This window comes from Epinephelus lanceolatus, chromosome 11, assembly GCF_041903045.1.
Source record: "Epinephelus lanceolatus isolate andai-2023 chromosome 11, ASM4190304v1, whole genome shotgun sequence".
Lineage (NCBI taxonomy): Eukaryota > Metazoa > Chordata > Actinopteri > Perciformes > Serranidae > Epinephelus > Epinephelus lanceolatus.
Genome location: NC_135744.1, coordinates 26,267,362 through 26,287,299, shown reverse-complemented (window position 1 = coordinate 26,287,299; position 19,938 = coordinate 26,267,362). Strand labels below are relative to the sequence as shown.

At 39.1% G+C, this 19,938-nt stretch overlaps 2 protein-coding genes across 3 annotated transcripts; one reads left to right on the top strand and one right to left on the bottom strand.

The window, feature by feature from the left end:
- Positions 1-2,217: 2,217 nt before the first annotated feature.
- casr (calcium-sensing receptor) lies at positions 2,218-8,512 on the bottom strand. 2 transcript variants are annotated; one of them, XM_078172086.1, is made up of 7 exons: positions 8,307-8,512; positions 7,916-8,222; positions 5,914-6,753; positions 5,587-5,821; positions 4,859-4,887; positions 4,040-4,163; positions 2,218-3,947 (listed from the first exon to the last, which is right to left on the bottom strand). In XM_078172086.1, the coding sequence occupies exons 1-7, from the start codon at positions 8,489-8,491 to the stop codon at positions 2,812-2,814; spliced, it is 2,856 nt and encodes a 951-aa protein (XP_078028212.1). In that variant the 5' UTR covers positions 8,492-8,512; the 3' UTR covers positions 2,218-2,811. The 2 variants fall into 2 exon arrangements, with proteins under 2 accessions (XP_078028212.1, XP_033467231.2); XM_033611340.2 differs by lacking the exon at positions 4,859-4,887 and having other exon boundaries at positions 5,591-5,821.
- A 4,021-nt stretch (positions 8,513-12,533) lies between these two features.
- LOC117263961 (cationic amino acid transporter 2) lies at positions 12,534-19,813 on the top strand. The gene is made up of 12 exons (XM_033637712.2): positions 12,534-12,599; positions 14,732-15,106; positions 15,319-15,474; positions 15,676-15,826; positions 16,644-16,777; positions 16,870-17,092; positions 17,279-17,415; positions 17,827-17,929; positions 18,009-18,142; positions 18,230-18,396; positions 18,639-18,747; positions 18,837-19,813. The coding sequence occupies exons 2-12, from the start codon at positions 14,737-14,739 to the stop codon at positions 18,986-18,988; spliced, it is 1,836 nt and encodes a 611-aa protein (XP_033493603.1). The 5' UTR covers positions 12,534-12,599; positions 14,732-14,736; the 3' UTR covers positions 18,989-19,813.
- The last annotated feature ends 125 nt before the right edge of the window (positions 19,814-19,938 follow it).

Below are 19,938 nucleotides of genomic sequence, written 5' to 3'. Positions count from 1 at the left end.
TCTTAGCAAAGACCTTGGCCATGACAAACATTCCCATCAAGATGAATCCCCATCATGCAAAGCCCCCTGGTCATTTTGTCCAAAATCTGTCTCATCCCACCTGCTGGGCCACACTGGCTTTGAGGATAAAGGTCCTGTCCTCCTGCCAACAGAGGAGGTGGGTGTCCAGCTGCTCTTCAGCCTGCTTCAGATCAGTCTTGATTCTAGATGGCTCAGCATGTCATCATCCTGTTGAGCGATGTGGGAGGTCTGCACTCCTCAAACGCCTTTTTCCCTACTTTTTCTTGTGTCCTTCTACTGCTGAGAGATTCCCTTTTAGAAAGATACGTGTCTAAAATTACAAAGTGTTTAAGATGTATATATCTCTCTGTTCCTTGCTGTTGCTTTGCTCTTTATTGTGTTAATTTGATTATTTATTTATTATTATTTATTTTCTTTTTGGTTTACTGTAATGCTAATGTATTTTGTGGTGGATTTTGCAACAGATATTTCCTGGGACATATTTCCTTGGGTGCAGTTCCTACGGTGGCGTTGTCGAGCTGTAAATGTTTAAGCCTTGGCTAGCCTCTAGTCACAGACATACATTTAACCTATTATGTTCCCAAATGCCTCAAAGAATATCTTCAGAGCATGAGCGAACACTGTTAATAAGTTTTTCTCTTCTCAACTACCATTACATAAGCATTTCACTTCACTTAATTATGCAAAAGAGGAAGTACTCAGATCCTTTTCTTACAGTTAGTTAAAGTAAAACTATGCACAACAAAAATCTGAATTCAATTTCAATACACAAGTATTACCATGGAAATGTACTTAACATCTGCAGAATGGCCCTTTGAATATTGTTTTGTATTATTTTATTGTTTTATTATTAGTCCACTAAGAGTTTTTTTTAACACGATAAATAGTTGTAGCTTAGTTCCTTCACCCTTGACAGTCAGACAGAGTGGATTGTTATAAACAGTGCCCTCCCCAAGCTGCTCCTCCCTCCCCTCTATACCTCCTCCATACTGTGAGGACATGACTGTGGACTGTAGGCTTACTGTGAGAATGACATTAACATGTGAGACAGGCCTGCACTGTTTGCAGATGTCAGAGACTTGTGATAAGCAAGCTGCAAGCAGAGAAAATTCTCCAAAAGATCTACACCAAAATGTCCTGAAGACCTCCATGTTTTTGTTTAGTTTCAATCAGGGGGTTTTCTTTGTTTTTTAGATCTATATTACTGAGAGAATTTGGGCTATTTACCCTGGCATGATTGTCCATGTTTATCATGATCTTTCAAACTAAATGAAGTAATTTCAGTTTTACAAGCTCCACGGTTTAACTTGTTGTGTGACAACATTTGTCATTTTTAAACATTAGACAAAATGTAGAAATGAGACTGACACCCCCCCCCCCCCCCAAAAGAGTATCAAAACTTGGGAGGGGACACTGTTGATGTTGTGGTTTAGCCTGTGAGACTGTGATGACAGCAATGATGCTTCCCCAAACAAATCTATCTTATGTATTTATTTCATACTTTGTGTTACCCAATGTCACTGTGAACAAGATGGCATGGATTGGGCAATGCCATGTGGAGTGACTACACTTCCTTTTCTTTTGTTGTCTTGTGATTGACCAAAATAGGCCGTAATTACAAAGTATGGAACGTTTTGTCGACATCCTGTAATTGTGCATTTACTGCATGACTCATACATCCTCTGGTCTCGCTTGCCCAATTTAAGAGCCTGGATTGTCCTCTGGTGGTCAAATGTTGTTCCATGTTACCGGTCAGGTCTTTGTGCTGAACATGGTGTGTTACCTACACAGATAGTTTGTCAGTGAGCTTCAGTTGTCAGATAGATAGATAGATAGATAGATAGATAGATAGATAGATAGATAGATAGATTAGGATCTAATGTAATGTTTTTAATTGTACAAAATCTTATTAACTTATCAACAGGCTTAGTGTACATCAGGGTTATGATGAAAATAATAACAGTCACGGGAGTCAGGTAAAGTACAGAATATTACTGGTCATCTTTCAGACAAAATATTTAGAAAATAGGAAGATGAAAAAATCTATTATGCATTTCAGCATAAAGTCCAAGAGTACACCCTCATGATCGGACAGATGAAGCTTAAGTTTGGTACATCCACACATATACTATGAAAACACATTCTCACTCTGAACTCATCAAATACAGATGCTTAGTCAGTGGCAACATCATCAACATCATCAAACTATGATGCAGAAGTACCTCTCCAGCGTCAGATTTGGACAATCAGGGATGGTGTGTCAATTTATTCTTGTTATGTCTTTTCAAAAGAACATCAGTTTTCACAGGAAATGTAGTTCCCTCCTGATAAATGCATGCGGTCTCCACAAAATAACCTTAGAATTTAGGTAAAACACTTTGTTTTTAGGTTTACTTCCTTAGATTTAGACAACAAAAGTGTGTGGTGAGGTTTAGATACAACAACAGGGTTTGGCTTAAAATAAGTAAGTTTGTTACTAATGTAATGTCACGAGTCATACGTCATATACATCATGTGGCATACATTACTAGCCTAGCATGCTACACATATTAGCACACTACAGTGTTTTTAAAATAATTGACATTTAGTTTTCCATGATAAACAAACAGCAGTCTCCTGGTTGAAAGTCCAAAGTTTGTTTGACTCATCCATCTTCCCTCCCGCACACCATATGCAGACACTCACTCATTATACTACAGCAGTTGCTTGGAGCGTCAAAAAAAGGCCGCCGTGTTGTGCGTCTCATACTGCCACTATAGGGTGCATCTGTGTGTCAGGATCTGATGGCTATCACATAAGGGAGCTTCTCCTCGACTCTTCAAAGCTCAGGGACAGGGTAACTGTTCCACTGCCAAAGCTCACCCTTGGCATATGCTTTCCTGAAGTCATGTCGCAGTCGTTGCCGTTGGTCTTGAGGCTAATGGATGAGGACGGAGTCGAGGCAGAGGATCCGCCGATGCTGCCGGACTTTTTTCGTGCAGCTGTGTTGTGTTTCAGCGTAGCTTTGGCAGCCACTTTGAAAGCGTGGGCTGCAGTGCTGCATCGGACTTCCTCGATGGTGTTCCTGGAGGGCTTGAAGAGGATGATGTAGACCTTGTTGAAGAAGATACAGGCCAGCATCCCAAAGCTGGATGCCAGAATAGCAATGACCTCCACAGCTGAAACAAACTTGCCATAAGTACTACAGTATGCAGGGATGAAAGAGATCCAAACGATAAAGAATATGAGCATGCTAAAAGTGATGAACTTGGCCTCTGTAAAGTTCTCTGGAAGTTTCCGTGATTTAAATGCAAAGAAGAAACATATAGCTGCAAGGAGGCATGTGTAGCCAATAAGAAACCCAAGAGCCATCACAGATCCCTCATTGCAGGTGATAAAAATGATCTCATCGATGTCGTGATTCCTGTAGCTGGATGGAGGGGCGTTGTAAAGCCAGACCACACATATCATAACTTGGACAAATGTGCAAAGAAACACCAACAGAAACTGCAGGTTTAATCCCCACCATTTACGATGGAGGCTTGTGGGGATCTTGGCTTCAAATACCAAAAGTACTCTGTTAGTTTTCACCAGGATACAGGAGATACAGAGAACAAAACTGATCCCAAAGGCAGGTTGGCGTAAACGGCATGTCCAATCCTGGGGCTCTCCAATGAAGACGAGGGAGCTGGAGAAGCAACAGATGAGTGAAAACAGGAGGACGTAGGACAGTTCTCGGTTTGTGGCTTTCACAATTGGGGTGTTGCGAAATCTGACAAAGACTCCCATCACAAAGGCTGTTAAGACAACTCCAAGCACTGCACATATGGCCAAAGCTATCCCAAATGGTTCTGTCCAGGAGAGAAACTCAATTTCCTTCAGGAAGCAGAATGTGTGGTTCCCATTGGACCAAGAGTTATTTGGACATTTGGTGCAAACACTGGCATCTGTATAAAAAAAAAATCTGTGTTAGAGCATCAGCATTAGCCAGGTGTAACATTAGCAAACATGAGATCGTAAATGTTTGGCATCTCAATACCTTTATGATAACTGTACTCTCCATCTGAGCACTCAGTGCATTCAAAGCAGCATGTGGGCATACTGTCTATGATCCCCTTTCTTGTGCCAGGATCACAGTCTTCACTGCAGTTAGAGAAAGGCACCTATAGGATGTAAACAGACAGAAAAGTTGAGAAAGAGCAGGAAATAGAGTTATGATGCATCTAAAAAGGTGTTTAAATGTAATTGGTCTGAGGTTTTCTATAAAAAAAATAGTGAGTTTGGAAAAGGGTGAACTATTTTAGGGGCATATCTGCTTTTACTATGAAGTCAGCAGTAGAAAAACAACAGGAAGTCAAGAGCCAGACATTCATACAAAAGACCCCCCCATTAGATTCGAATCAGCGACCTTGTAGTTCATAGTCGGCACCTTAACCTTTCAGCCTCAGTTATGCTTTCCACACAAATGGTTGCACAGACATGAGCTGATGCAGAATTGTGATGAGTTACTTTTATACTCCACGCAGGTTTCTCCTAGCGGCAAACCTATATTCTCCCAAATTGTGGGGGGCAGTGTCTTGAAAACTCACATCGACAGCATGGTATCTCCATTTTCTCCGCCCAACTGTGTCTGCGGAGTCAGAAAACCTTGGATATGCACAGACATGTAAAAAAACAGTAGCATAGGACCCATGCAAAGGGGTGTGTCTGATGGTGTGATGTCATTTTGTCCATGCATAGCCTTGCAACCCTTGCTGAAGCGTCAAGTATGAATCAAGCATTAGATTATCAGGGCTTCTTTCGAACTGAGCGACTGTTTTCTCAGGCTGGATTATAAAAAATAATGGCAGTCTATGACACTTGAGACAGCTAACACTGAAGATAGCACTGAAATTAATCACAGGATTGTGACCAACACAGAAACGTTTCCTAATATTTTCATGATGTGTGATCAGTCATTCAGCAGGTTAGGGCAGACTACGTTACAACATTGGCACTGCGTCCTTGATTTTTTATAATTTCGAAAATTTTTACAACATTTATCAATCATCTAAACAATCTGAATCAATATTTGTGGCATTTCAGTGAGTGGATATTGTACTTTAATGTATCACATGGACACAACAATGACTCCGAATGAATACTAATGTTGCTCTGAGTTTGCAGGATGTTTATATAAGTATGTTTATATAAGTTTATATAAGTAACTATCTGCTAACATGTTTGCATAACAAGTGTAAAAGGTGATCATTAAGTATGTCAGTGTTGTATAAACAATGAGTTCTGCTGCCCCCAAGTGGACAAAAATCAGTTGATGTAGCTTTGATGTATACAATTGTCCAGTTATAACTCCAAGGCCATTTTAGCTGTAAGACTGAAGGGAAATAGGGCCCTGCAGCAATTTTGATAATTTACAAACCTTTCATGTCCCTGAACAGCTTTTTATCGGTTTCAGTATGTTCTGTCCTTGCTGTGATTATCTGCTTGTAATTTTGATTTAATCATACCAGGAGGAAAAATAGACCAAATGACAGGGGAGAACAACAGAGTACATTAATGGGAACATCCTCTACAAAACAGTTTGACTAACCTCAGAACTGTATCCATTCCACAAAATCTTTGTCTTATCAATGGACAGCTTGGCTCCCCTCTTGATGTGTATGTTGTAGTATCCGACCTCCTCAAACACCACAGAGCTGTCCTCAGCTGACCTGTGCCAGTTTATGATGGTGTAGTTTGCTGCCAGGTCTGCGTTCTCATCAAAGTGCATCTTTTCCCCCATACTGTTGGTGTAGTTCAAATGTCTGAGCTGCTTCAGGACCTGTGAGGCAGAACCACACATTTGGATGATTCAGACTGGCTAAATAAATGGTTAGGTACTTAAATGCGTTGGGTACACATGCAACATTTTACCTGCCATGCTTCCATTTTCTTTATATCTGCACAGGAATTGTTGGCAAAGAGTCCGTGGCCAGGTGTGCAGGTGAGTATGTCCTGCAGGGCCTGTGCAATAGAATGAACTGCAACATACACATTATAGGAGATTCGAAGGTGTGTGTAGTCCAGGTACGGGGTCTCAACACTTGTGATGTCTTCCTCACCAGTACACGAAGGCCTGAAACTAGTGCTGTCATTCTCACTCTCTTGCTGTCTCAGGCTGTCCTCAAGATAACAGTTGAAGGTTTCCTCCCAAAACTCCCTGACAAATTCATTATGACTGTCTTTCTTTGGTTGGACTTGCTGTAAGAAATCTTTAAAGCCAGGAATATGTCCTGCCTTTAGAGCAAAGCCAATGGTACCTGCCACAACATCAAGATACTCTGGTTTAGCAATAAGAGAGGAGCTGGCCCACGCTTCACTGGCTAACCAGATACGATCTGTGATGTTTCTCTTCACCATCTCTTTGATCAAAGGCTCGACATCTGGGCCGCTGGCAAACACAACTATGACTTTAGCTGTGGAGTTCTCGATCCTGTCAACCAGTGCTTGGATTTCATGATCCTCAAAGTACTGAGATATGAGCTCATTCAGGTGAATGCAGATGTCTCGCTCCTCCATCTCCTTCTCAAACTTTTCAATTCCTGGACGTCCATAGTCGTCATCTGAAGCCACGGCTATGACCCAGTTCCACTGGAAATACTCAATGATGTCTGCCATGGCTGTGGCCTGGTACTCATCTGTAGGAATGGTTCTCATGAAGGACTTGTACTGATTCTTGTTGCTGAGGAGGCGACTAGAAGAGGCATAGCTGATCTGAAACGGGAAAGATTTCAGGTTAATCTATCAGGTTTTTATTGTGTCCTGCTTAATTATCTTCATTCAGTATAATTTTTTTATCATTTTGTTGATAAACCCATCATTCAGGAGGCCTATCCTGTAAAATGTATAATCCACTGCAAATTAATTGTATGTGGACATCATTTTCAAGATACAAGGTTGCCATGTGACTATGCAGGAAACACAACATTAAGACTTGGCCACTCCTCCTCTTAGATACAAAGAAAAATCAGTTAATATCAAACTTTATAACCGTCACTGCCCACATACTTCCATGCATCCTTTATGATGGCATAGATACATCTATAAGATGGCACTAGAGGGTAACGTCAAAAGTTTCTGACACCAACAAATATGGTGACGGTGGAGGAAGTTGCACCACCGTTCCACCATTTTTTTAAATGTCTTCAGCATGTCCTACAGTCGTGTCTCACTTGAAACACGCTACAGTGATACTACTTTGTTTCATCCGTGTCTGCAAGCTTTCAGAAAATGTGCACAAATATGTACAAAACTGATGCAGAGTATGAACAGAAGGCTCCCTCCGTGTCTGTATACATATCCACTGTTGAGCTTAAGTGAGCCTTTACACTACTTGTATGTACACTGCAAGCTTCTGTTGTAGGAACATTACATTTGTTGTTGTGGAAAATCTGATACTTTAGCAAGCTAACTAAGCTAACTGTTGGCACCTACCTGCCCAACAGAAATTGGGCCACATCTGCGTTGTTCACCCAGATTCACTGTCATGTTTAAGCAAGCCTTGCCTCTTAGCATTTGGCCTCACTATATTTGCTTTTTTCCAGCGCTGTGTCCATGATTCTCATAGCTTCCTCTTGGATGCATGCTGCAACTACCTGGTCGCTACCTTTTTATAAAGTCATGACCTTACCTGCACATTGTTAATGGCTGGGGGCTTCACACCCATGAACCTCCCAAACAAAGCAAATAAGAAGAGAATAAAGGCAATAAAGTCTCTGCTGATAGATACAGCACCACACAACTCTAGTGAAAGTAATGATTGAGAGGAATTACTTTTGTATGAGCATACTTTTTTTTTTAGGAAAATCCTGCACAGTGTACCTTTTAAGCCATGACTGAGGTGGAGTTTTAATGTAACACTGTTATGGTAACTTACCTGAGGAATATAAAAAAGACCCAGTAGGTTTGCGACTGCTGTGGAGACTGCAGATCCAGCTGCTCCTACTACTGCAATGGTTGCTGGGATGTGATCGGTGCAGTTACAAAATTCATCTAAATTCAGGGAGTCAATCTTATTTTGAGCCACAAAACTAAGCGTAGCTTCCAGAGCTTTTGACACTGTGTTGCATGTGTCAAAGATCCTGTAGCCCAGGGTGATGTTGGGCAGGAGAGTACTGCTGTTGTTTATTTCATCAATAGCAAAAATCATGGCCTGGAGCCAACGAAAGCCACGGAAATTGAACCTGTTGAAGCAAACAAGGCACAGACTTAGACTAGATGAGCACACTCATTCAATCAAATCACATAAACATGTCTCAAGGTTTTACCTAACACACTTTGTGGATTCAGGCCGGGCTGCGAGGTCTTGGTCTTTGGATGCAACTCCAAAGTGTATGGGGAAAAGACCTCCGAGCAAAATATCACCAGTCATCTGTGCTCTCTGATGGGGCCCATAAGTTGAGATGACATAACTGGACCCCAACACTATCACATAATACAGAACCAGCCTCATCTTTGTTTTTCAAATGGGTAGGATTATTTTCTACAACTCCCCAGAGTGAAGGTGTTCTCGGTATTATCTTCTCCCATCGATCTGCGTGCTGCACTGTTTTATGTTATTCATGTTTGCACTGATGAAGCTGTCTGAGGAAAAAGGAAAAACATGTTATGCTTTTGTGGTGAAATAGGCTTGAAGTACATCTGAGATTCATTATAATTTATTGTGTTAGTGGAAAATTAATCAGTGGCAGAGGAATGCTTTACTTGAAATTCAACAAGATATAAACATCAGTCTTGTGCTGTAGCAGTGTGGCTACCATCCAACAAACTCCAATCACTGAGCTCACTTTCCCATATAAACAGGAACAGAGGGCGAGAATGGTGTTACAGGCCAACATGACCCGAGGCTATTATTACCTACTCACTACGCAATTGCATTTTTAAGAGTTTGGATGCTTTTTCTAAGGAGTGGACCGCTCTAGTAATGTTTGTGGCTTCGAGTAAATAAATCTGAATCTGAAATTTAACATTTCACACCTCAGTAACACTGCAGTCGTGCCGCTCGAAATACCCGTCTGAACCGAAATAGATTGTGGATTTACATGAGTGAAGTCACACTCTAATGACCCTCCTTCCTGCAAGTGCTCGGTCTCATGCTGTGGCCAGTGAACCCAGTCACCATGGAGAAAAGGCTGCTGCATCTGGCTAATACTGTTGGAAAAATGCTGGGGCAGAGCCGTGATAATGAAGTAACTAACGGCTGGCTGTAACAGACACTGTTTGCCATATTAATCATTATTGAGAGAAGTTCTTAGCATGGCAATATTAAATCTATTTTAATTTCTCAATATTTTGAATAAAAATGTCAATTTCCAACAAAGATATTGCAAATATTGCAGAATATAATGTTATTATTATCCAGTGCAAATGTTATATCTAATGTCCCCAAGTCTTGGGTGACATTGGAAAAATGCCCAAATTTAAAAGAAAAAAGACAGATCTAGTATTCACATAATTCGCTCCACTTCCAAATTGATAAAAACAAATTCTCAAAGCACATTTAAAGCTAAATCAGGAACATAACTGACCGTAATTTCATCACCTTTTTAATTACTGGTTAATCCTCAATTAAACCATAATCAGAAAGGTAAGGTCACTATGGCTTTATACTATAAAACAGTTCTTAAGTACTTTTTAACACCAAAAGTAAAGCAATTAAAACATCAAGAATGGAAAATAACAATCAAACTTACCACCTGAACTTCTGAACTCCTGAGTTTGTGATGGAAACACGCTTTAAAACAGTTTATCTGCAGGTACACGTGCAGATTTTAAGGCCTTTTTCCTTAAAATATCCAGGGTGTTGAATGAATTCACTGGACAATGGTGTGAGTTTCTGAACCTTGTTGTGCAAATGAATCATTAACAGGGAGAGGGGTAGTCCATTTCCTTCAGCTAATGAAGTCTATGCACAGCTCACTCCTCCTGAGCTAAAGCCATCATGACCTAAAGTGGCAGAGCTTTACTGATTTAGAAATGATCTGCCATTACTGCAGCATTACGGGAGCATGGACACTAAGTAGAATATGAGATAAAGGAGACACATTGTGAAGGTTATCTTTGTCTGCAGCCTTCATTAACAGATGTGTATTTCATGTTGTGTAGCTGGATGTGTCTGTATTACTACAAACGTTGTAATTTCTTTTTCAAGCACATTTTATAAAGATATATTTAAAAAAAGAAAGAAAGAAAAAAGTGCCACTGTGCAATTTTATTCATGCTCATTTTATCAATGAGAAACTAATATACAAACTTGTTTCTCTTGGCACCTACAATTTAAGATTTGATGTGATTAAAATCCAGTGATTAGTTTTCTGGGCAGGTTTAATCTTTTATTGCATTTTTCAGAAGGGCTGCAGCATGATACCAGGAACCCCTAGAAGCAGTGGATCGTACTATTATGTTCCTCAAACAATTAGCTGCCGCCTCATGCTCTGATGAACGAGTCTTCAATTTGTTGCTGAGCAGAGGTCTCCAGTGAAAACAATGTCACTTTACAACATGTTGACTTATCTTTGGCACAACCTGACGCTGTGTCCATGAGACATCGGGCACACAGGAGATACTAAAAGGTTAAAAATAAAAAGTCTGCACTCTAAAGTTACTTCATAGTTTGTTATTTGTTTCAGTCATCTTTACAGCCGGAAGAACATCATCTCCCTGACTCTCCAGTTGTAAAAGAGTTCAATTAAATAAAGAAAGGCTAATTTGGACCACAACATGGTGACCTCAACATGTTAGAGCTGTTTGATCAGCAACAAGAGATACAGAAATAATTTTTAGGAGATGCATCAGCAGAACTGGAAACACTGCCCTCATGGGGAGGACGAGGCCAATGATCAAACACAAGTAATCCGGATTTAGTAGGATTAGTTTCAAGTACTGAATATTACTAAAAAGGGATTTCCAGATTGTGTAGTCATCATATCACCATTCTTTTACAAGTTACTATAATTCTTATTGAAACAAATCACTTTCTAAAGATAATAAGAGAAGTCTCTAAATATAGTATAGGGAGTTTTTTTAAATCCAAAAAAGCAACAAAAGGAATAGTTGTGACAATGTGACAGAGAACTAAGGATTTATAGACTGAACAGGTTTTAGGATATTGAGTTGAGCTGTACTCAGTGGTGTCAATGGGGTGTGGGGGCATGGACCTCTTGACACAATAGCTGCCCACCACTGGCCCCTTCCTCGTGAAAATAATTGAAAATGATTGAAGCCTTTGTGTGGTGTTTTCAAACTTGAGAGGGCACGTTCCCATTAAGTGTTCTGTTCCATACAATCAATGCACTTCTTCAAATTAAAGCTGTATACTTTTTATGGAAAAGGACAACCAGCCTATTTTAAGAACAGTAAATCGCCTAACATGTATGTACAGATATATAAATGATACTAAAACAGGACTGTTGTAGAGCTCACAATGTTAACTGTACCTGTATTAGTCTGTGCACATCAGGTAATTAGTAACATTAACCGTAAATATGAAAACAAAGTATGTGATTCCTTAACTCTCATACTGATATAGTTTTCAGCTTGCTAATATGCAACAACAGCATAATAGAATTCCTGAAATTCAGTTATGGCTTGTGGGTTTGGTTCCACCCCAGGATTTTCAGTGGCCTCATCTGGTCACCCCTGTGAAACATTTCTGGGGGCGCCACTGCTTTTACTGTTTTCACCCAGCATTGATTTTTTTCTTCAGCTCAGAATAGAATGAAATAAATAAAATATAAGCTATCTGAAAACATATAAATCTTTTCTTGCATTTAGTGCAGGGTTGAATAATAGAGTGTAAATACATACAACAAATAAGTCACATTTGATTACTCCTGCAGCCTTTTCTTTGTGTATCATTTTAATGAGTTTCATGGATAAAAGCAAAGTGACAGCATTACTTCACACGGTTTTCAATAGGTCTCTGAGTATTTAAAAATACTCAGTAAATAAATACTATAAATAACATGGCAGCAAATGGTTATTTTGTGTATTGCTTATTGCTTTTTAAAATCACAGTTAAGGCATCAGAAATTGTGCTGGACAAAATATTTTCAATGTCAATCATGGGATTAGTTTTATTATCATTATTATTATTATTATTATTATTGGTAGTAGTAGTAGTAGTAGTAGTAGTATTTTATAAAAGTCAAGAATGGGAGTGAGTGTTGGGGTGACCTCTCACCTGGCAGAGTATATCTCCCTCTCTCTGACACCTTTCCTGTCTATCTTCAGCTGTAGTATCATCAAAGTCAAAAAATACCCAGAAACAACAACAACAAAAAAGAAACGAAAGAGAGTGCATTTAATTCAATCATACATACATGAAGAAAGTGCTTTAAAACTTTTATGACATGCCAGAAGTGCCCTCAAACAAATCATTCTGATCTGGTCTTTTTCCGAAATGGCACATACGTCTGAAATGTAACATAATGTGTCAAAAATGTTGAGCGACGAAGAGTTCACAGTGAATGGATTTATCTCCACAAGTAGTGTGTGGTCTGAGACAGATCAAAACACAGTCTCAAACACACACACACACACTGCAGCATTCAGCCGAAAAGGTAAGGATGTCTTTCTCATGAGAATATAAGCTACTGGATATAAGTTTGTTCAGCTCTAGGTGTATAGATCATTTTGAAATTAAAAGTTGCCATCTGAGTCGATACATCATGTAAATAGTAAACTAATAAATGTACAGTAGTGAAGCTGCTCACACAGGCCTTTATAGTAAATGATCCACTGATAACACTTGAATTGATCACCATCAATACTCACTGTGTCTGACAAGGACCAGTAAAACTTTATAACTGTATTGAACAATGTGCAGGGTGAGTAAATGACTTACTGTGGGTGTTAGTGTGAGTGTGCTTATTGAATACAATGTACAAGGTGATCTTTTGTTTGTGATTGCTGGGCTGAAAGATGTCCTACATTACATATATTTTACAGCTAAAACAAAATTATGGTGGCGTTGTGAAACTGAAATCGCTTTTTGCGGCGTGTTTCTCACACTTTTACAGTTTCAACCTACTGCAGCACTTGTTTTTATCAAGAGCTGAACTTGTTCTGATAAAGTATATGGACTATAATAAGATAAATGCTGCAGATTAGGATAACATGAATATGTTAATTTGTGTGTTACATTTTGAATGGGAGCATTTGAGTTGGAAATGTACTTACACTAACTTTATTTTTAATGGAAAATGTAATTGGGCATGGTGTGTGTTATATTTGGAGTAGCATCCTGTATACTAAATGTTAATATGCAACCAAAATTAGTGTTTTCAAACCACTGTCTACTGAGACATTTTCTTATTTGTCTTCAAGCTGTTTTAAATTCAAAATATATGCTTAAATTTTTATGTTGCTGTATGTTGAGCAACCAATGAGACACAATGACTTAATTAATTTAAACAGCTCTGTATAAATACATAAGGGGGTACAACTTAAAAAAAGTTTAGTAAAAATTAAAACAGCTTTTAGAACAATGCTGACCATGTCCATATTTCACATAGCTATTTTGATGACACAACATGCACACAGTTCAAAATGTTAAGTTGGCAGAACTTTTTTCATTCAAACACTGAAGTAGGCTCAACTATTTTACTTCTCTCGGGGCAAGTTGGCCCAACTTTCCACAAGTTGAAATGTGACGTTATGTCAACTCATTACTGTCGTTGGGTGAAGTAATTATTTCTCTATCAGGTCAAGTTGGCCCAACTTTTCTACTTGTCAAAATATAAAATTAGCTCAACCCTTTGCAGTTGTTGGTCCTACTCTTTTTTACAAACTTTCTTTTTGTGTTTTTGAGTTTCCACACCGTCATAAACATCAAATTCAAGGACTTTTTTTTTTAAGAAGGGGGTTGCTAACATGTGGTGAAATGAGACTACAGAACATCATAATGCTGACCCATGCTACAAACGGCTTTACAATCTTGTTATGGTTGTGATGTTAGGTCAACGGTAGATTGTCAATAGCCTAATGTTAGCTTTTTACGTATGGCAATTGCGTTTAGGCTTCAATCAGCATGAAAATAGTGTTTATTTGTGAAGATTATCTTCATGTATCTTCAGTATCATGAGCGTTTATTTGCCATAGAGTTTATTTCTGACAATAATCCATTCAACAAAAACATCCCATGGGCTTATTCACAAGAGAGCCAATGCGAAGCTAATTTCTGCGTCTGCCTACAGAAAAACGCCATCCCTGGGGCACTCTATTGCAGTGCTGCAGCCCGGTGCAAAGTGCAAAGGGCAGAGGTAGTGGGGAAAATACTTTAAAAAAATAACAAATGGCACCACAGTGTTAAAAAAACAAAGATAAATATTTATCTTTAATCCCATATTCTACACCTTTCAAAGTGCATGATACTGTGTTGAATTAACTTTAACTGCTTAATTTTAAAAGAAATTACAGTGCATTACAGCCTTTGTTACTCAGTTAATCTGCCTGATAATTTGATGGTATTCTCACTAAAACTGCGTATTTAAAAAATAACTACTAGTTTAAAAAATACTAAAAACTTGTATTGTAGTATTTACTTACCAAGACCAACGGCAACTTGAGTCTAGGTGTTCATTCTGTATGTATCTTCTGAGATTTTAAAAGCACAATTTATTCAGATATAAAAAGTTGGTCCAGCATTGCAACATTTATTAATTCAACATTAATCAAGTTGTTGTTTTTACAGCGAGGATGTCTGGTGCAAAGATACTGACACTCCTGCAGAGTCTGTCGCGTAGGAAACCTCTGGAGCCCGAAGGAGAGGTGTCAAACTTCCGCCGATGCCTGACCACCCTTGACCTCGTGGCCCTGGGGGTCGGCAGCACACTGGGGGCCGGTGTGTACGTGCTGTCCGGCGAAGTAGCCAGAGCTGTGGCTGGACCGAGTATCATAGTTGCCTTCTTGATAGCAGCAGTGGCCTCAATCGTTGCAGGACTTTGCTATGCTGAATTTGGAGCTCGTGTTCCCAAGACTGGCTCTGCCTACCTGTACAGCTATGTGACTGTGGGGGAGATATGGGCTTTTATCACTGGCTGGAACTTGCTGCTGTCTTATGTCATAGGTAAAGAGGTTATTAGTCATCTTGGAAAAGTCTCTTTAGTAAAAACTTTCGTTGTGTTGTTTCAAATGAGGCTCAAATCTAAACTAAAAGTTAGGTTGGAAAAGTTTTTTATGGTTGCTTATAACACTGGTGACCCTGCTGTCAGCCATTATACGAGTTTCTGTTTATTTATCCATGTTGTATCTTTTTTCTTCCTTTTAACTGGTTTTAAGGGACGTCAAGTGTTGCCAGAGCATGGAGTGGGACCTTCGATGACCTCATTGGAAATGTCATTGCCAGCTCTCTGGGCAAACAGGCTGCGATGGATTTACCTGGATTAGCTCCCTACCCAGACTTCTTTGCAGCCGGCCTCATAATGCTCTTGGCAGGCAAGTTAATCTACACCCCTGTGACTTGTTACCAAATGTAAGAATTTATTATTGTAATTTATGGGTGGAAAATGAAGGAAAAAATAGTATAATCACATTTTATAATGTATTCTTTATTTTACACTGAATATCTTTAAAACAAGGTGCCACTGTGTTCACAGTTATGATCAACATTGTTTTTTCTGTGTGTTTTCCTTGTAGGGATTCTTGCATTCGGTGTTAAAGAGTCAGCTATTGTAAATAAGGTTTTTACAGCAGTAAACATCCTGGTGTTGCTGTTTGTTATCCTCTCTGGATTCATTAAGGGCGACATCAACAACTGGTACATTGGTGAAGATTCACTGCTAGATGGGTATGAATATGGGTGCTTATTTTTATCATATGCATAAAATGAAGAAGAAAAAAAAGTGTTTCCACACCATCCAACACCAACATGTAACATCTCAACTAAGGATAGACCGATACATCGGCCGGCCGATATATCGGGCCAATATTTGAGTTTTTTACTTGTTTGGCATCTGCCGATACGCGCGTGGGTTTGCGGATTTATTTTTCCCTGGCATGATTTACATACAGGCATCCACGGGCAGCTCTGTGTTGCCGGAAGACCCTGCAGTGCACATGCAGCAAATCCTACTGTGTACAGCAGTTGTTGTTTTATTTATGCTTCAGCTTAAATATTTGTTTATTTTATAAAGACATTACTGGACGATTTAAGAGCACTGAACTCTTTTTCTTTATTTGAATGTATGATAATAATAATAATAATAATAATAATAATAATAATAATAATAATAATAATATTCTACCTGTTCTACCTCAACTTTCCATCTTGTTTTAGTATTTTTTACTGTTCAATAAATGTTTCTTATTTTAAACTTGAGACCTGTAATATTTGTTATCATGGTGTCATTTTTTTGATGTAAATTGAGGGAGCAAAAGCAGTATCGGCCCCAAATATCGGCTCAAGAAAATCGGCAGTCCATAATCGGTCATCGGCTAAGGGTGATGGAAAAAAATCGGTATCGGCATCGGCCCTAAAAAATCCATGTCGGTCTATCCCTAATCTCAACTCATGATGTGCTTTGTTGTGTTTAATAACCGCATCTGTCCTTCAGTTTGTCAATTTTTGTTGCATGACCAAGCATCAGCATGTTGAATCTTTGCAGAAACTTCACATTGCTGAATGACACCACCAGATATGGCAGCGGAGGATTTTTCCCTTTTGGTTTTGAAGGGACATTAGCAGGAGCAGCCACATGCTTTTATGCATTTGTTGGATTTGACTGCATCGCAACAACAGGTAAATGCATTAAGAACAGATGTGGCAAGACTGGAAGAGGATGCAGGAGCATAGCAGGATATAAAATACAATAATTTAATGTTTATCTTCAGGAGAGGAGGTTCAGAACCCTCAGAAGTCGATCCCAGTCGGCATTGTGTCGTCCCTCCTGATCTGCTTCCTGGCTTACTTCGGTGTGTCTGCAGCCCTGACTCTCATGATGCCGTACTATTTGCTCAGTGCTCATAGCCCACTGCCTGTGGCCTTCACATACATCGGTTGGGGCCCTGCAAAGTATGTAGTAGCTGTGGGATCCCTCTGTGCGCTGTCAACAAGGTATGAAACACAGTGTGCCATTCATAAACCCAACTCAACTCAAAGCCAAATCAATCATTGCTTGGATTTTACCTTGATTTCAATTCACAGGATAGTTTAATTCTCATCGTCCTTGGCCAACATCTATAGTACATTCTAAAAATGACATGATAATTATTGGTGAGTTATTTGAGCTTTTTCCCACAGCCTGTTAGGATCAATGTTCCCGATGCCTCGTGTTCTCTTTGCCATGGCCAGGGACGGACTTCTCTTCAGACCTCTCAGTAAAATGAGTGACAGACAAAGTCCTGTTATAGCGACCCTGGCTTCAGGGGTCGTAGCAGGTAAAACTGCCCATACAGGTCATAATAATTTGAAAGCTTTTCTCTGTATATTTCTGGAAGCTTTAGTTAGTCCCTGTCTTGGTTTTGTTGTAAAAAAAAACCCCTCCTGTTTTGACCTCAGGAGTTCATGCTCACTGCTGAAATGGTTAATGAATACTGCACTGATTCTAAAAGTGCAAGTGCATTCATTTGAGGGGCAATATGTGGTGAAAGGTTAGTGTGTTCCTGCTGAGTAAATCTGCAGAATGAACCCTTATCATATGTGTCAAGTGATGATGATGATGCATGATTGTAGACCAACATCTGGGTAAAGTTATTGCTGAAATATGATTTATAATATGATTTATTGAAATTAGTGCAAGAGGATTCTGTAAATTCTTCTTCTTGTCATTATTATTCATGTTTTTTCAGCTATCATGGCGCTGTTGTTTGACCTGAAGGCGCTGGTTGACATGATGTCAATTGGAACCCTCTTTGCCTACACGCTTGTTGCCATATGTATCCTCATATTAAGGTGAGTCATCAAAGGTGCTTACAATATTGAAATCACGTACGGTATTATTACTCTTTTATGGTATTCCTCACTTTCACAGGTACCAGGCAGACCTCAATGAGGATTCAAGTTTCAGCAAACTGGAACCGTTTACATTTGCTGGAGTGCTATTTCCTCCTTCACAAGCAACTTCACGGACATCAAAAAATGCATCTGTTTTAATTGTTTTTATTAGTGAGTGATCTCAACATCATCCTTCAATAGTATACTGGAGATGATTTCCGCTGTTAATAATCATTGGACTTATATTGTTCTCCTCAGTCTTTATAGTTATCATCCTGAGCCTCATTATATCTGGGACTATAAATGCCCTGCAGGCCCTTAAATGGTGGAGTTTACTTTGTGTCTCTATCATCGTGCTCTTGCTGGGCCTCATTACCCTGATCATCTGGAGACAACCACAGAATACAACCAAAGCTGCTTTCATGGTATGCCTCAGCTATTGGAAGCACACACGTAATGATGCACTTTAATATTGATTTCAGCCACTGGAGCTTCATTACTGAAATCATAAACTTTGATTACTAAGTGTAGGAAAACACTCCCAACAGAAAAAAAGCCAACCACTGACATTTCATCTATATCTTGCATCTTGCAACTGGGAAGAAGTACATTTATTTTTTTGCATTGATATTATTGTCATAATGTTTCTGCTCTTTCACATACACAGGTTCCCTTTGTGCCATTGCTTCCTATTTTCAGCACTTTTGTCAATGTCTACCTCATGGTTCAACTCGGGACAGACACATGGATCCGCTATGCAGTGTGGATGGCAGTAGGTATGTGAAGAATATCACCATAAAATAGACTTTAGCAAAATGTGCAGAAATATCAAATAAACAAACCTGACCAAACTTTCTTCTTTTAGGTTTAATTATCTACTTCTGTTACGGCGTTCAGCACAGTGTGCAGAAACAAAGGCTCCAAAATTCAAACAACCACGTCAGCATTCACAGCATCACCACCACAATGGAGCAGAACTTTGAACCTGACCAAGACTCTAGCGGCAGAGCAATGTGATGTGATTGATTCACTGATAGGCATTTAGCATGGGTGAATCATCATGCAAAGCTAAATGCTTTAATTTCAGTATAAATCTGGCCGGTGTGCATAACTCATGCAAGTCTCCTAATAGTGTTATTATGAGTATGTGAATTTAAAAAAGCATTTCAGTCACAACCTCTAACCTCCATTTTTGTCTTGTTTTCTGTTAAATTGAATGTCTTTTTTAATAAATGAAAAATTGCAGTGAACACATGTAAATCACACTGCATGAAGCTTCATGCAATATTGTGTTTTTATTTTACTGTTTCAGTTATTGAGGGTAAGATTTTACAAAGAAAATTTAAAAAATGATAATACTCTCTGTGGCAGGGATTTCTTTTGCTAAACTCATCAACTGTTTTTCTATGGTTTGTCCAAAGCACCCTACTCCTAAGATGGCAACACTCAGGGATGCCACGGCTTTTTGATGTGCATTGTTTTGTCTTGTTGTGCTTCTTAAGTCAGTGTTTTGCCACAGCACTTGGAGCTCTTTCACTCGAGAGTTACAGTAGGCTACTTTTTAAAAGTACCTTTGTCATATTTTTATTGTAATTTTTTCTATTCCTTATTTAAGTTCTTGAATGTTGCAGTACTTTGCCTTATTTGTATTGCTCTAAATAGGTTCACTGTATGTTTATGTATGGACCAAAAACCAAAGTAAACTTGCCGATAAATCCTTTTCTGATTCTGATGTAGCCTAATCCTCTGTCATTAAACCAATGTTTGATGTAGCCTGGTTGTATCACTTTATATTATCATGTAAAATGCACGTGGAATAAACATGACATTTTAATTTTGGAATGAGCAAGCCTCAACTTATTTGGGACCCCCTTGAAAATGAGATGATCGGTCTCCAAGGATTTATTAGTTGATAATGGCGACACTTGCTGGTTAAACTTTGGTATTACCTTTGTGGACATGGATTA